The following is a 16293-nucleotide window of genomic DNA, read 5'->3' as shown; positions in this document are numbered from 1 at the left end:
CCCAAGAGTTTTGCGGATAAATCACCATGTTTTCTTTTCCTTCGTCTTCGTCTTCCTCCTCTTCCTCCTCTTCTTCTTCTCACTCAGACAGCCGCAGTATTACATTCTTTCGTCAGATACATTCTTTCAGTATACTACCCAGATTTTATGCACTATATCCCTGCCTTCGTTTTCACTTAATTTATTCACTCTCTGTGTTCAATATCAGTCGTTTACGCTGTCACCTGTCCGTCCCACATCCCATCATGTCTCAATCAGAGAGCTTCATGGCCACCCGTCCCTTGGAAAACGTCAGATTACAGGTAAAGCCAAGTCGAGCCCCCCCTGCTCACTCTTCCAATGTGCATGGGCAAAACAACTTGAAAAACCAGGGGATACGAATCGTTCACGCAGCTCGCCCAGAGGGTAGCCGACCCAATAACCCGGCGACTGGAACCAATTTTTATCTCCCATACATGTCCAATTCACTTGCCGTCAGAATCAAGCACACGAGGACTTCACGTGGACTTGGCGTTTTTACTATTCATAGCTTTCCAGCAGGCCACAGAATCCTAGGTGAGGGAACAATCTTCAGCTGTCTTCATCCAGAGCAGGCAGAGACGCCCGAATGGGAGAGGGCAGTTGTTGATCGTTGGCGCTGGCTCGCGGTGCTGGACCAAAGCTGGTTCAAGGATCACTTCCCCCATATACAATACATGCCATTGGGAACGCTAGAGCTCACGGAACATGAGGCCAACAAGTTTCTCTGCTTCGTTTCAGAGTACGCTTTCGGCAATCCCCAGCGAAACAGGATGAATATCTACCCCTTTGCGTCTCACATAAACCACGCGTGTGACAAGTGCGCCAATGCTCAATTTTGGATCCAAGCAGAGAAACCGGACAGGATCACCGTCAGACTAATCAGGAATGTGAGGAAGGGCCAGGAAATATTCATCAACTATCACAGACCTTCGGGCAATACGTTTGGTTGCGCCGTCTGCGGCGCTCGGGATGGGGAGACATCTCGCTTTAGACAATTCTGGCAGGGGATACGTCGCCGGGCTCGCGGAATTTGGTCACATCAGAGTGAGCTCGAGCCGGGGCCTATTTCGACTCAGCCTCAGCCTGTTCCTGTCACAGGAGACATCGTGGATTCAGCAACGACTGAGGCTCCAGCAGATGCTCTTGATATCTCACAAAGCACCGTGCATCCAGTGACTGTCGCAGCCTCAAGAGACGGGAAGACTACAAGAGATGTCAAGGGTCCAACAGAGACGGTAACCCCGGTAGGCGAGGCTAGCTCACCCGAGACTCAGACTCATGATTCATCTCAGCAAAGGGTTTCGGCTCGGTGGACCTCATTCCGCACAAGCAGGAGATGACGCAGAGTCTGGACATGCCAACTCTAACGGCTCAAGAAGGACGACACTCACTGTGACCTCTTGGAGATAGAAGCGGGGCCGACGGGGGGACAAGCACCAATGGAGATATAGGCAAAAGCGCATCATGGTTGAAGCGACGCTGGAAATGGTTTTTTTGTTATGTATCAGCAGCATCTACTCGGCATGATGACTTTTTTGAAAGCGTGAACAATGAACAATGTTTCTCATTGTACTATCATAGAAATCATTGCCATCAACAACTTCAGTAGCGGCTTTCCTCCGTCTACTAAAACCAGTCCTTTTCGCCCAAAAATGTCCGTGAATGCAGAAACCACCCAAGACCACAACCTTCTTATTTGAGGGGAATGAAACGAGAAGAGTGAGTGGCACCGATACCAGGTCGACCGTGCTTGACAGGCTTGCTGTGGGGGGTGTCAGTAAAACAAACATCTACAAGACAGATGCGCAAAACGATTTGCGCAGAAATTCGCAGCGACGTACTATGAGATAGAGAATTCACCCAGGTAGTGGCCAACCATTTCAGGCTTGATCTCGACCTGGTTGAACTCCTTGCCGGAGTAGATACCAATGACGCTTCCAATCATCTCGGGGACGACAATCATGTCTCGGAGGTGGGTCTTGACGAGGTCGGGCTTCTCGTTGGGCTTGGCCTCCTGCTTGGCCTTTCGGAGCTTCTTGATGAGGCCCATGGGGCGGCGCTTCAGGCCGCGGTTGATCCTTCTGCGGGCACGGGCGTGGACGACATCTCGGAGCTGGTCAGAGGAGAGGTCGAGGAGGCTGTTGGTTCTTCATGTCAGCGCCATTGTTCTCCAGGTGTCGAATTGATGTTGCGGTGGGAATTTCGTCGTCATAGAGGATGAATAAAGGATCAAACGTACTTGTCAAGGTCGATTCCTCGGTAAGAGAACTTGCGGAAGGTTCTTCTCTTCTTGATCTCAGCGGCCTCCTCGGCGTTCTATACCAGAGAAAAAAACGTCAGCGCTCGTGTTCCATGTCGCAAAAGAATATTTCCGTCCAAAAGTCAATTGTGTCGCAATAGCCGAGTGCATCATTCTCTTTTATTTTCCACCCTCGTTTTTTTTTTTTTTGTTGTCTCTTTCCATCCCCACCGGGTGATTTCCTGAAGCCTGAAGACGAGGAGAGGAGCAGAATAAAAACGTACGTATTCGTCAGCCATGATCGCGGTTGTGTGTTGATTCCAAGGATTCGCCTATCGACGCGCAGGGTATCGACGAGCGAATATGATGACCGTGATGGAGTCGTTTGGGAAGGGCGGGAGGGTTGGGCGGAATGCGGCACTACTAATTTCTGAGCAGTAGGGTTTTCGTGCCCTTTGATCTCCACGTCAGGTGACTTTGGCGACGAGCGAAAGTTTTTGGTGGGCTTTTGGTGGGTAGGCGATTTTTTTGTGGCGCTAGAAATTTATCTCGCTGTGGCTGGTGTGTTCGTTGGACTGTGGCTGATATATCTCAACTGGAACATAGAATTTCCGAATCGGCTCCGTTTTCTTTTTAGACTCAGTACTAACGCCGGTTCTTTGTTTGGCCCTCCGTACTGCGGAGCCGGGAGAGAGAGCTGAAAGCGGGCATATTGTCGCACCGCTTCGTATGTATGCGATGGGTTCGCTACCCCGTGTAACTGAATTCTGCTTAGAAACTTCGACGGCTTCTCATGTTGCTCGGGGCTGGGGCAAAGGGCGCGCCATGGCTGCACCGGTATAGGCACCTGTTGGCGAAGTTGCGTGTTACTACGACAAACCACGGTGCGAAATGCAGCCCGAGCCTCGGGCCAAGACGTTTCTCGTGTTTGCATAAACCACATCGCTCGGTGCCATGACACAACGAGTACCGACCGTATGAGTACACGCGGCAAGGACACACGGATCTTGTTCTTGGTACCGGTCGCCGATGATAGTAATGAGAGCGCCCTTGGAGGACCTGAGGAGAGCGGGTGGGTCGTCGAGATGCTACCAAGCGCTGTACTGTATGTACTCGTACATACTCCAATGGCTGCCTTTACATGATGCCAAGATGGGAAGCACTGGGCATCCTTGGGACAGCATGTTTGTTCTTTGTAGATCCCATCACCTCTCCTCAGCCCAGCGCTAATTCGCATGCTACTAGCAACCTAGCATTGGGAATTAGCCCACCAAGAGAATTTGGCATCATCCTCCAAGCAACCTAAACCGCCCCCCTGGCTGCGTCTGCATCACTTGATATGCCCTCCCTCGGCATCTTTCCATCTATTCTTGCTACTGGACGGTCGGTTGTTGTTTAGTTTGTTTTTTCCTCATTCGTCCGTCTCTTTTTTTCTTTTTTTTTCTTTTTGTTTTTTGGTTGGAAAAGAAACCCCACTCATAACTCCGTTGCGGGTGCTTCTCATCACGTCTGTGTCTTCATTTCTCACATCCACAACTAACTGCCGCTTTTTCTCTTGGCACTGATACCGTCGACGCGGCCGACAATGACCGCTCTTTTTCCCTTGTTCAGTATTTCCTCCTTTGCCTCTTTGTCCTTTTCTTTTTCGTTTTCTCTCTCTTTTTTTCTTTTCCCACTCTGAACCGAGGCTAGACAACAACTAGTCGCAGGTTCCAGACTCTCTTTTCTTTTTTGCCCCAGATGCATTTTGCGGCCAATTCTTGCAAGTAAAAAGTAAGCAACGCCGAGACCTGCACCGCTGGACGGCGGTCGGCTTGGCAAAGTCTCGGCACCAGTTTCGCCAACGCCCATTACGAAGTCTGTTTGTCAACCTGGTACCTTGGGGCATTTTCTCTCTCCCCATGACCCCCAGAAAACGGGGGGTGTGGGAAGGACAAGAGTCTTTGCTGCAGAGTCGTCGCCAATGGTGATGGAGGCTTGGGAGCGTCCCTGCAAGAGCCCAGAGCCAGAGCCAGAGCCGCAAAGCAAAGCTGAGACGACACGACCGCTAGCTGTTGTCCTTGTCTTTTGTCTCCATCTGCCGGAACCTACCCGTCTCTTGGCAGCCTCATGATCAAAAAGCTTCGCGTCGTTTTGTCAAACCATCTCCGTCCTCTATACTCCAGGCCAGAGCCATTAAAGGTTTCCGTCTCTTCTCATCCATCCGCCCCTGCAGCCTGCACTCGCCCTTGTCCGCTTTGCCGTGTCGATTCAAGAGACTCCCTCGTCCGTTCTTGGTCCCTTGCCGCGGCCTCTAATCTAATCTGCCCTTTTTGCCCTCTGCTCTCGCCAACCAAACTCTCAACGCCCTCGATAAGGATACGAGATTTCCAATCGTGCATGCGCAGGTCCGGGGATATCGACGCTCGACGACCAATTACCAGTCCGTCTGCGGCACGCACTGCCGGCTGGGTGCTGACTCTGCAAGTCTGCTCTGTCGATCGCACCACCCTCCCTTAACCCATCACGGGGTGGAGTATCCGAGTACAGGTAGTGTCTCTTGGGCACTATGTCTCTCACGGCGTCGGCTTCATTTTCATTCACGTCATTCACGACCTCTTCCATCGTTCCAGGTTCTGCGCCGACGGCACTGCCACCAACTACCACCTCGGCGTCCATCACGGGGAGCGGTAGCAATGGCGCCTCCTATATCACAGCCAACCCTTATCCGCCCTTGACAACGCATTGGAACCGGCCGATGAGCTGCACATGGACGTACGTGTATGATAGCGACCTGCCGGCGGGAGTCTCAGAACCCATTGCGTATCTGGATTTGGAACCTCTTCCTGGTGCTTCTACTCTGTCTTGTTATCCAGACGGCATGTTTTACGATGGACGCACCGGCGTCTTCAGCCCTGCGACGTGTCCCTATGGATGGACGACTGTGTCTCTTGCGGTAAACACTGACCAGGATGAGGATGAGGCAACTACCACAGCACTGTGTTGTTCATCGTACGTTGAGCGAGCTTTTGATTCTATAGCTTTTGGTACTGGACTAAACTTTTCTGCAGCGAATACTCTTATGCCGGCGGGCATTGCAAACGCCAGGTTCCTACGGTTCTGGCAGTCCCCATCATTTACAACCATACAGCTGCCACATACGATGTGTTGACCAACTCAACCACCACGCTCTACAGCGCCACCATTGCGGTCAACACCATTCGGGCACTCTTTAGGGAGCAAGATAAGCCGCTCCTCGGCTTGACAAACGAGGATGATATCGACGATGAGCGGGAAGACGACCGCGGACTATCGATGAGCGCCAAGATTGGGATCGGGGTTGGCGTGACACTATTCGGCTTGTTCAGCATTGGAGCGGCTATTTTAATCTATCTGTGGAGGCGAGACCGAAGAAAAAAGGGTCACCCAAGCGGCACGTCGCACGAGCTCGGCGTTGTACAGAGGACACAGGGGCAAATGTACACCAACTCGCCGCCACTGGGCTCGCATCAACGGGCTCGTGAACGCAGTGCCGAGCCGCCTCCCGCATACGACTTTACCACCGAAACCAACAGCGTCGCAGATAACGATGGCGAGGACGCGACCGTGGCCCGGGATGGCCAAATCCAGGTTCTGATGGCGCAGAAAGCCGCTATTCAGCGACGCATTGACGAGCTGGAAAGGGCCTCTGGAGATGAAAGTAGGGATGAGCCTCGTGAGGGGTAACCCCGGTGTTTTTGTTTTTTTGTTTCACCCTTTTTGGGGAGTTTAAAATCATTTAATCTTGTTTGGGTCTCTCTCAGAAGGACTAGTTATGATACCACATTTGCGAGCAGAAAAAAAAAAGAGAGCAAGTCAGCCAGTCGACTTTGTACGTTTTGATTGTATTTACGAGGTGATATGGTGGATATGGAAGGGAACAGCGTGATATCGCCTCTAGCAGTTGTTGAGCATGGATTTGAGCCTCGGTAGTAGATTAGAGAAAGGGGTTACAAAAGAAAGGGAGTGGAGGAGATGAATGGAGTTTAGGGGTTATCCACGGTTATTAGGCAGCATCAAAAGGCGCTTGAACAGTCACTATGTACTAGATAATAATGACTCGTCGTAAAGATGAGTGTGTGTACCATGTTATCTATCATCAAGGTTCAACTATTACCCGCAGGGCATCTACTCTATCTGTAAACATCACAACTGCTAAGAAACCAGATGCCATTGAGGCAAACTAGCGCTTCTAGCATTTGCCCCCAATACAATATGGGGCCGGCGATCTGACTAACCATGCATCAATGCCTGGAGCATCCATGTTCACTCGTGCTTGTAGGCACCTAGCATCAGCTTTAGCGGTTCCATCTGTTCGGGACTGTCAGACATGGGTAAGGTAGTGCTCGCGTGCTAGCATTTTATTTCCAGCTCAGTTTATATCATAATCCAACGCCATCCATCCAATGGCTCGTGTCGGTAATTCGGCAATCAACAAACAACCAAGAGCTCGGCTAATAGATAATTACTACTGATGGAACCTCATATAAACGGACTGCTGTGGGTAGCCTCGGAAGAGAAAGAAAAAAAGAGGCCCACCAAATCCCGACTTCTCGCCGGCCTTGCATCTGAATTGTAGTTACCTAGAGCTAGGCAGTCACAAAACGACCCGCGAGAATGTCGATGCCTACGCCGCGGTATGGATCGGACGGGAGTTTCCAGCATTTCTGCAGCAATAAGCTCATCTCCTGCTATCCGAGACCAAATTGTCAGCAACGCCTCCAACCCCGGTTTACCGTTCTTTTTGGGTTGATGTGCTGTTTACTTTAGGGGGGGCCGCCACTTACACCATGTTTCTCGCCGCTTTGGGCCATGGGACGAGATTCTAAACATGCAGCCCACGAGCTTCTTCTTCTGCGCTATTTTAGCGGTATTATCCGTCGCGGAACAGGCTGGACCTCGTCTACCAGCGCCAAACGGCTGTACATGCAGGTACCTCTCGTCAGGCCCGGCATAAGCGGTCCCTGGCAGCTGCAGCTGGTGATGATCCTGCACCATAAACCAGCAACCCCCCGCTAAGAAAATATCCCACCAAATACCTTTATAAAAACTCCACTGGCGAGCCATCACCAGATCCCCTTCTGCCCAGGCCGAATTCCCCCTTGCCTGATCTTTATCTACCAGTATTTGGATACCTTTTGTTTGCAGCTTTTTGTCCTACTGAGTGCTAGTTGTTGAAAACATCTTTTCAAAATGAGGGGAGAGGTCAGTCTATTGTTGCGCGCACGAGTGTTTTTTTCTCTGCTTTTTTTTCTGCCGAGTGATGATATCATCCCACTTTCGTGGATTTGCGCTCACGATGCGTCCACTTGCGCTCAACCACGCCATGCGATTTTCCCTGCAACAAGCATCGCTAACATGATATGCATATAGATCATCCATCTTCACGTCGGTCAAGCCGGTGTTCAGCTCGGTAACGCAGCTTGGGAGCTGTTCGTGAGCCCCTCCATCTGTTGCGCGAGGATTTATAAGCGCATCTGATCCGTGATAGCTAATATTTTGTTATCGCATAGCTACTGTCTGGAGCACGGCCTCGGCCATGACGGTCGCATAGACCCCAACGCCAAGGATATCGATGATCCTGGCTCCTACGATACCTTCTTCACCGAAACCGCCGGCGGCAAGCATGTGCCTCGATCTCTCTTTGTCGACTTGGATCCGTCTCCCATCGACGAGATTCGCACGGGCGACTATCGCCAGCTGTTCCACCCCGAGATGCTCATCAGCGGAAAGGAGGATGCGGCGAACAACTATGCTCGTGGTCACTATACTGTCGGAAAGGAGATGATTGATACTGTCATGGATAGGATCCGTCGTGTTACTGGTGAGTGTTGATGAGGCGGGCTTGTTCAACATGGAGGGCTGACGATGCGATGTTGCAGACAACTGTCACTCTCTCCAGGGATTCCTCATGTTCCATTCGTTTGGAGGCGGCACTGGATCCGGCTTTGGTGCTCTGATGCTCGAGCGCCTCGCTGCCGAGTATGGAAAGAAGACCAAGCTCGAGTTTGCCGTCTACCCTGCTCCTCAGACATCCTCTTCCGTTGTCGAACCTTACAACGCAGTCCTGTCCACCCACAGCACTATCGAGAATTCCGACTGCACCTTTCTAGTGGACAACGAGGCAGTCTATGACATTTGCCGGAGAAACCTCGACATCTCTCGTCCTTCGTTTGACCATCTCAATCGTCTCATTGCTCAAGTTGTCAGCTCTATTACTTCATCCCTGCGATTTGACGGCGCCCTCAATGTCGACTTGAACGAGTTCCAGACCAACCTTGTTCCTTTCCCACGTATCCACTACCCCTTGATTAGCTACGCCCCTGTTGTTTCTGCAAAGAAGAGCTCTCATGAGAGCTTCAAGATTCAGGAGCTGACCTTCCAGTGTAAGTCATCCCCATTGTTTTTTAACGTACGTATTCAAGATATTGACGTATGTCCAGGTTTCGAGCCCAACAACCAGATGGTCGTCTGCAACCCCCAGAATGGCAAATACATGGCCGTTGCTCTGCTGTACCGCGGTGACGTTGTAACGCGCGACTGTACCGTTGCAGTCGCCGCCATCAAGGCCAAGTCCACTTTCCACATGGTCGACTGGTGCCCTACAGGCTTCAAGGTCGGAATCACCTACCAGAAGCCCATGAGTGTTCCCGCTTCGGAGGGCGGCCTGGCTCCCGTCAAGCGTTCAGTTTCTATGCTCTCCAACACCACCGCCATCGCCGAGGCCTGGTCACGACTAGACTACAACTTCGACTTGATGCATAACAAGCGTGCCTTTGTGCACTGGTATGTCGGTGAGGGCATGGAAGAGGGCGAGTTTTCCGAAGCTCGAGAGGACCTTGCTGCCCTGGAGAGGGACTACGAAGAGGTTGCCGCCGACTCCTTTGACGGTGATGATACCGCCATGGAATATTAGATGCGGTTCATTGACGAACTGGACATAATAAGCCTACGAACCGCTTTGACAATGACTGAACGAAGAGAGAGATTGCTTTTGCTATTTTAATGGGAGGTTTTTGGCTTGAGAAGAAGAAAAAATTTGGTCGTATTGGAGTCTGATTAGATTGAGACCGCCCCCCCATCATTCCCCTCTTTTGCTTCTGCTTTTTGTTTCTTTTGTCTTTTGCTTTTTCTTTTTGCTGGAAATGTACGTTTGGGAGCAAGCATGCGAGAAGAAAAAAAGATACCTCTAATCCTACCAAAGTTCTCTTTCATTGTACATAATGTTATTCACAATTTTTTTGTAAAGGAGGAAGGCCTGGGAGTGGCTATATAGGGAGGGACACACCTCAGTAGTTTAGTTTACCTTAGTATTATGAGAAAATCGATAAATGGAGGAGAGAAACTGAATGCGTGTGCCTATGGATTTGGAGTTGCTATACTTGGCTGCCTGCTGCCTCCATATAATACCTTAGTAGATCAGTACGCATGTATGCTGACAACTGAGGTTTTGTCATTGGATGCAGGGCTTCGTTTCGAGTCCGCCTCTAATGACGTGGCATGGGTTTGACAAAGTGGCGATGCAGGGTTATTATGTGCAACTCTTACAGGTTAGATGCTAATATTAGTTTTCGAGGCGGTATTGAGCCTTGATTTTGCACGGACTGAAGTACCTAGACATATCAATCAAGGCAATAGATGTACTCTCTGGAACGTTTACACGAGGTCAATCAACACGGCCCATTTTATTGCACTCGGTGAAGTACCCTGTAATCTTTTTTTATTTTGACCTCTACCAAACGCCAATGATTTTCTCCTGTTTCTCTTCCCTGCAGTTGACGGTAATGGCATCCATGACTTACATAAAAATACGTGGTACCCTCTAACAGGCACCAGGCAGTGATTAAAAGAGGGCTCCCAAAAAGAGGAGGGGAAACGCAGTGAAAAAAAAACGACTTTTGATATGTACACTTTTTAGAAAAGACGGCCCGCCTGCCCTCTCATGTGATGAGTAAGCCAACTCGCCTTTCCACAGAAAACACGCCCGTATTATACTTCGGACCTTATACCAAAGTGCTGCCTCTTACAAGCCCCAGCACAGGGCCAGCAAAGCAAAGCAGGGAATCAGACACTCAACTCACTTCGCTCATCACCCACGTTGCTTAACCTGGAGCAGAGCGGCACCCCCAGGATTGTCTATTTTCCTCTTTTTTCTCAATTTGCATTGCCTTGTCGATTTTCTCTTCTTGCTCGCCTCGAGTGATTTTTCCTTTGCTTTCTTCACTTCTTCTTCCACGCCGCAGCCCGTTTAGCGCTGCGGTTCTGCGGTCTCATTGGCCTGCCCGCCTTCTTCTTATTTTTCTTGCCCACCTTGAGGTCCTTGGGAAGCCCGTCTTTGGACGATGCCCTGCGGCCCTCGAAAATGATGGCCTCCGGAGTCTTGATTCCGCCTTCTGCCGCCTCACCGTCCTTTGCCGCCGGTGCAAACGACCTCCTGCTGGGACGTCGCTGCTTTGCAGCCGCAGACCGACCCAGCAATTTGCGGGTTCGTCCGGCGGCGGCCTGCTCCTCTGGAGTTGCCTTGGGCTTGTACTTTGTGCTGCGGCTAGTGCCATCGGCCACATCTGCCTTGGACCTGGCCCGCTCGACAGCCTGAGCCGTCTTGCGCGGATCCTTTGCCCTCGTTACACGGAGTGAACGGGGAAGCATGGGGGGAAACTTTTTCCCGTTGAGAAGAAGAGCTGCCTCTACATCATTGGCGTCCTGGAAAGCTAAGTCAGCAACAAAGAAAGAAGACGAAAAAAAAGACAATGGGATTTAAGGCAACCATATGAAAGTGACAGAGAATCTCGTCACCATGCGAGAGGGACAACTTACATAAAACTGCACGTATGCAAATCCCTTGCCCACTCTGGTCTTGGAGTCGCGCACAACACGAACGTTCTCAACCTTGCCCTGGGTACCAAAGGTGCGCCAGAGACCTTCTTCGATATCCGAAGGCACCTTGTTGCGCTTCTTTTCAACGGTCTCGCCGTCGGCTTTCCTGTTCAAAACAGTTTCGTCGTCGACAAAGCCAAGGTTTCCAACAAAGACGCAGTTGCGATGATTCATTGGGCTTGGGTGTGCAACACTGTCCACCCGGATGTGGCGGCCAAGGATTTCAGTTCCGTTGAGCTCTGCAACAACTTTCCGAGCTGCCGCGGGAGTTGAAAAGACTGCATATGCGTTTGTGGATTTGGTGGTGGCATCCATCAAAGCTTTGGTAATGTAGGCCGCTCGTTTGGGCATTGAGCCGGTAGAGAAGGCCACGGACCGGAAGCGCAGAGACTCAACCTTTTGTGACGGCGAGGCATCCTTGTCGAGGACTGAGGAGAGATGCTTCATCAGCTCTTTCTTGGCTGACTTGGATGAAATGGCCTCTGTGGCAACATTGCCCAGGAAAACAGTCCGAGCAGCCTTCTCAACCTCGGATTGCTTGCTCTCTTGCGTGAGGGACTCGTGGACTGGTACCTCGTCCTCATCGTCGTCTTTGGCGCCATCCTGGGCATCCTCTTCACCTCCCTTCAGGCGCTTGCCAGATGGTTCAGCCTCATCGTCTGCAAGCTTGGCCAGATATTTCCCCTCAAGGTCATCGTTGTCTTGCTTTCTCTTGCGTTTCCTCTCGCGCTTCGGCTTGGCTTCTTCGAGGCCGTTGATTTTCTCTTCTGTCTCAGCCGCCTCCATCGTCACCGACAGGGCATCCTCATCATTGCCGTCTTGGCCGTCCTCATTCTCGGCACTGTCATCGCCTGCTTCTTCTTCGTCATCGTCGCCATAATCCAGCTCTTCGCTGATTTCGGAGAGCACCTCATCGTCGCCCTGGTCATCGCCGTCTTCTTCGTTTGATTTGGCAGCGCTTGAGCTCTTCTTCACTGGCGGTGCTCCTACTCGAGGTTGTGAGGGAACAGTCACAGGGCCAGCCTAACAAGTACGTTAATTGTTGCTCTGATGAAATCGAAAAGGAAGAATGCTTACACTGGATGCGAACAGAGCATCGAGCGTGGGGTCAATGGCCTTGGACGCCACGGCCAGCGCATTTTTTCTGCACGAAAAAAATCAGCAAGATCAACCAGAACCCTCAATTGCAGAAAAACTCACGATTTGGCCATTTTGCACCTGTTTCTGCAGCGAGAGGCTTCGACAAAAAAGAGACTCTGGACAGGCGCTTCGCTTCGCCAAACTGCGACGGAGCCACTGGAAGCGACAGAAAAGTTCAGAGCAAGCTCTAAAAATTTTGGGTCCCGCCGCCGGGCTTTCAGCGGAACAATGCGTCATTGGCCTCGCTGGCCCGAAGGCCCGCAGATGACCGCGTTTCTGCCACGCCAGGATTCACCGCCCGGGCTCTGGCTCCAGCGCTCCAGGGCCTGGCTCGCCTGTTGGGGCTTGTGCAGGCGGCTGGTGCAGCGCTCTGTAAGGTCACAGCCGATACCTACTTCGTAGATGCGCGAAGCGGCACCTTGTCTTCTTCCTCTCCCCTCCCAGCCCGTTCCGGCCTCTCTGCCACGACCCCGTCACGGAGACAAAAAGACCGTCCAGACACGGCCTGAGCTTCAGCTTGGCTACCGGATCAACATCACGTCGTTTTGCCCTTCACCCGCTCGCCGGCCCCGATCCCACCCCCAGCGCCCGCTCAAACTCTTCTCTTCGCAGCCGACCTTGTGCTGGTTGGTGTCCGCGCCCGGTCCTCTGACCCGACTGTCGACCGACAGAGCTGAAGCCGCCCTTGTCTCGACTGCCGATTCGCATCAGCAGTCTGCTCAAGAGTCTCGCTCTGCGCTACCGGCACCACAATGGCAGCGACGGCCTCGGCGTCGGCTGCTTTCCCCCCCGTGGCTACGGGCGGCGATCTCGAGGACAGCAACATCTCCAGCCCTCTCAGCGAGGTCGACGACAAAGATGCCAACGACGAAGAAATTGAGCACATGCATCTGGACAGAGACAACCTGAGCGTCGGTCCTGAAGACGCCCGTGCCACCGACCACGGCGGATCAGACTCTGACAGCGCCCTTTCCGACGCAGCGTCTGACGTTAACTCTGAGGCCAACGACACCGAAGCCGAAACCTTGAGACTCTACGACACTCCGCAGATACAGAGACATCGTGACGTCGGAATTGGGCGCTTCAATGACGGAGAGGCTTTTGAGCACACTCCGAGCAAGCTCCGCAGGGCGCTAGCCAACGGCCGCGATGACTCTGCCTCAGGCGACGACAGCCACATCGACGAGGAAGACGATGAAGACGAAGACGAAGACGACATTGATGAGAACGAATCGCCGACAAAGCCCTTGACCACGGCTTTGAAAGCTGATGAAGGTGCCCGGAGCGATTCTTCACAAGAGAGAAAGCGGAAGCGATCTGCCGCCATCGAACACCCATTAGACCTAGAACAGCCAGCGAGGAAACGCACCGGGTCAATCTCCGCTGCCAACGGAGATGGCGACGGTCCTCCTGCAGCTACTGAAGATGACGCGACGCCGGCTGCGATCCCGGCAAGCGGACGCGGGTCCCCCGGGGACGACGATGAGGCGTCTGCCACGGCCCAAGACACACCGGCAGAGGACGAGCTTCCAGAGGTGACAAGGAAGACCAAACGCACCGGCTCCAAGCGAAAGACGGTCGTCTCAGATGATGCCGACAGCGAAGCTCGAGCTGAAGTTCGTGACGAGCACCAAGACCCCACAATGGAAGAAGAGGCCGAGGCCGACCACCCCGAGGAAGACGAGGCAGAACCCGAAGCTGACGAAGAGACTGATGCTGCGGCGAGAAATCTCGAAGAACGTAAGCTTTCCCAGAATCAGTCAGGTGTATCACGCACAAGCTAATTTGATGGGGAAACAATATAGTGGAAAAGAAGCAAGCTGCCTATCGAGACTGGACTCAGATAGAGGAAATGTTTGGTATCTTTAGAGACCGGTAAGCCGCCTGACTCGTTTAACTCGACGACGCTCTGCTCACATTTCATGCAGGCTTTACAAGGATAGGCTACAGAGGCTCGAAGAAGAGGAGCAGTCGCTGCATGCCCCAGAGCCTACACATCCTGAATACCTCAACATGAAGCAGTGCCTTGATGACCGACTCGAACAGAAGCTGCAGGCTATCAATACCGAGCACGAATACCGACTCAAGGCCCTTGAGCGGCGTGCAGTAGCACAGAAAGCTCAGATATGGGGCCAATACTTTCAGGCCATCCGTGAGAAGCGAGAGCATGCTCTGGAGGCTCTCAACAGGCAATGGTACGATGTGCAGAGCGCTCGGCGGAGTGCGCACAGCTTGCCAGACTATGGCCTGTTGTTCCCAAAGGATCCCTCACAGCGCGTCCGGAACGCCATTGCCTACAACACAGAGGTGTCGACTCTTGCCGGCCTCGCCAAGTACGAAGGCTTCCCAGCCGGACCGGAGCTGCAAGGAGCATCTGCATCAGAACTGGAAGCTGACTTGGCCCTCATGGAAGTGAGTCCGAACTTATTATTACAGCTAGCCATTGCTTAAAAATTATTTCTCATTTGCTGACCCGCCATCAGCGAACCCGGCGTCTGCGGCACAAGCCCTCGATAAGTCAGATCCGCGAGGAATACCAACCGCCACACCTGACTCGTCTTGACCCAGCAGGAGAGCAGTTTGTCAAGAACACACCTTGGGCAAACCCGAATCACTCCTCTCATAAATTCTATCAGCACCATTCAGCTTCGGCGGAAGCTCGCCCCGAGCCTGCTGTCCCCGTCCCTGCTGGTCGGACACCGCAAAATGCGCTTTCCGCCTCGACTGATCTCAAGGTAGCTCTCGATGGCCCGGGAGCAGTTCGATCGCCTGCTCTCTCTGCACGACTATCCGAGTCGCCCGAAATAACGCGGAACATCTTGAACCCAGCATCTCACCAAATGAAGCAAATAGGCGGCATCTCGGGACTTGGTCGCGGGTCAAAAACGGCAGCGGCTTGAGAGGTGCCTGCTCTTCCATTTGAAAAAGAAAAAAAATGCATATTGTTCAGGAAAGGGGCCCACGTAGCTGGGCTCTGATATGAGGATTTCTGCGTTCGGACATTAATGATACCCAAGATCAGGGCTTGTTGTCGGCTCATTGTAAAAGGAAGTGTGGCCTTTTGTTTTTCATCTTCTTTCTTTTGTCTATGCGTGTTTTTTTTTTTTTTTGGTCCGAAGGGTTCAAGGATGGTTACACTGGTAATAAAGATTCGACGGCGTTTATCATGTCCAGGTTTCGGGAGGTTGATACTGGCGGCAACGGGATTGTCTTTGCATGGCAGATGGAAAGTCTTTCATTGTACAGAAATGGCGGCTTGTTTTTTTCGCATTATCATTTACACATATTCAAGGCAACAGAATATCATTTCAACAATTGCCGCCCAATATTTGTAATAAGTTGTGGCATGTGATGTGCAAGGTAGGAGAGGCAAGCGGCTTTGAATCAACAAAGCCCATTTTCAGATTCTAAAAGGTAATAGTACACAGCGAATTTAGCTGACGGATTGTAATTTGTAACACCTAGGCGCCCCCATCTCGTTGTCGTAAATAGTCTTCTTTCATGGGTATGTATACATGTATTTATTTCGCCTTGGACGCCTGTCGAGGCGCATCCGGAACCTTGACATCCTCGAAGTCGTCTTGCCCAACGGCGCTGATGGTATACCAGTCTGTAGTAAGAGAAGAGAAAGACAGCGTCAGTCATTGCAGTCAGGCAAATGTGGGAATGGATAGGCCATGAGCTTACAAACTCCTCCAACGAGCGCAAAGAGCCCAAGGCCGGTCAGAGCATTCTTGAAGAGATACGGCCGTCTCGCTCGAACAAGAGCAGGGCCTTGTCGCAATTTCCGATCGTAGTAGGTGGTATGGGATCTAGAACAATTTTCTGTTGCTTAGGTTTCGCAAACTGAAGAGTATCTGTAGATGGGAGACGTACGCCATTGCTCGATATGGAGAGCTGTACATGTTTTCCGTAGCAAGATGCAGCAAAGCTCTTGTCCAAGACCAAGATGCATCGTATCATGCGCCGGAGAGTGGGATGAGCGCAGAACTGACCTT

At 51.9% G+C, this 16293-nt stretch overlaps 8 protein-coding genes across 8 annotated transcripts; 4 read left to right on the top strand and 4 right to left on the bottom strand.

Moving 5' to 3' along the window:
- The first annotated feature begins 138 nt into the window (after positions 1–138).
- On the top strand, positions 139–1497 carry V8C40DRAFT_247264 (uncharacterized protein). The gene has a single exon (XM_083216291.1). The coding sequence runs from the start codon at positions 246–248 to the stop codon at positions 1359–1361; it is 1116 nt and encodes a 371-aa protein (XP_083072767.1). The 5' UTR covers positions 139–245; the 3' UTR covers positions 1362–1497.
- On the bottom strand, positions 1498–2719 carry V8C40DRAFT_247262 (40S ribosomal protein uS19). Its single transcript, XM_083216290.1, has 4 exons — positions 2545–2719; positions 2261–2337; positions 1863–2159; positions 1498–1783 (listed from the first exon to the last, which is right to left on the bottom strand). Exons 1-4 carry the CDS (start codon positions 2557–2559, stop codon positions 1714–1716), a joined length of 459 nt encoding a protein of 152 aa, XP_083072766.1. The 5' UTR covers positions 2560–2719; the 3' UTR covers positions 1498–1713.
- A 43-nt stretch (positions 2720–2762) lies between these two features.
- V8C40DRAFT_247260 (uncharacterized protein) lies at positions 2763–3507 on the bottom strand. The gene has a single exon (XM_083216289.1). The coding sequence runs from the start codon at positions 3495–3497 to the stop codon at positions 2805–2807; it is 693 nt and encodes a 230-aa protein (XP_083072765.1). The 5' UTR covers positions 3498–3507; the 3' UTR covers positions 2763–2804.
- A 953-nt stretch (positions 3508–4460) lies between these two features.
- V8C40DRAFT_30540 (uncharacterized protein) lies at positions 4461–6218 on the top strand. The gene is made up of 2 exons (XM_083222812.1): positions 4461–5251; positions 5311–6218. The coding sequence occupies exons 1-2, from the start codon at positions 4809–4811 to the stop codon at positions 5963–5965; spliced, it is 1098 nt and encodes a 365-aa protein (XP_083072764.1). The 5' UTR covers positions 4461–4808; the 3' UTR covers positions 5966–6218.
- A 1088-nt stretch (positions 6219–7306) lies between these two features.
- Positions 7307–9804, top strand: V8C40DRAFT_247255 (tubulin alpha chain). The gene is made up of 5 exons (XM_083216288.1): positions 7307–7483; positions 7652–7710; positions 7792–8102; positions 8161–8664; positions 8722–9804. Exons 1-5 carry the CDS (start codon positions 7472–7474, stop codon positions 9192–9194), a joined length of 1359 nt encoding a protein of 452 aa, XP_083072763.1. The 5' UTR covers positions 7307–7471; the 3' UTR covers positions 9195–9804.
- Positions 9805–9938: 134 nt separating this feature from the next.
- Positions 9939–12446, bottom strand: V8C40DRAFT_247253 (rRNA-processing protein NOP12). Its single transcript, XM_083216287.1, has 4 exons — positions 12356–12446; positions 12233–12299; positions 11096–12178; positions 9939–10981 (listed from the first exon to the last, which is right to left on the bottom strand). Exons 1-4 carry the CDS (start codon positions 12364–12366, stop codon positions 10499–10501), a joined length of 1644 nt encoding a protein of 547 aa, XP_083072762.1. The 5' UTR covers positions 12367–12446; the 3' UTR covers positions 9939–10498.
- Positions 12447–12805: 359 nt separating this feature from the next.
- V8C40DRAFT_30388 (Sds3-like-domain-containing protein) lies at positions 12806–15289 on the top strand. The gene is made up of 4 exons (XM_083222810.1): positions 12806–14035; positions 14101–14170; positions 14224–14707; positions 14779–15289. The coding sequence occupies exons 1-4, from the start codon at positions 13048–13050 to the stop codon at positions 15193–15195; spliced, it is 1959 nt and encodes a 652-aa protein (XP_083072761.1). The 5' UTR covers positions 12806–13047; the 3' UTR covers positions 15196–15289.
- Positions 15290–15571: 282 nt separating this feature from the next.
- On the bottom strand, positions 15572–16250 carry V8C40DRAFT_247247 (uncharacterized protein). Its single transcript, XM_083216286.1, has 3 exons — positions 16172–16250; positions 15983–16107; positions 15572–15905 (listed from the first exon to the last, which is right to left on the bottom strand). Exons 1-3 carry the CDS (start codon positions 16198–16200, stop codon positions 15817–15819), a joined length of 243 nt encoding a protein of 80 aa, XP_083072760.1. The 5' UTR covers positions 16201–16250; the 3' UTR covers positions 15572–15816.
- Between the last annotated feature and the right edge of the window lie 43 nt (positions 16251–16293).

This window comes from Trichoderma camerunense, assembly GCF_050948025.1.
Source record: "Trichoderma camerunense strain CBS 138272 chromosome Unknown V8C40scaffold_10, whole genome shotgun sequence".
Classification (NCBI taxonomy): Eukaryota; Fungi; Ascomycota; class Sordariomycetes; order Hypocreales; family Hypocreaceae; genus Trichoderma; species Trichoderma camerunense.
Note: the sequence above shows the minus strand (reverse complement) of the source record. Positions and strands in the feature narration are given on the sequence as shown.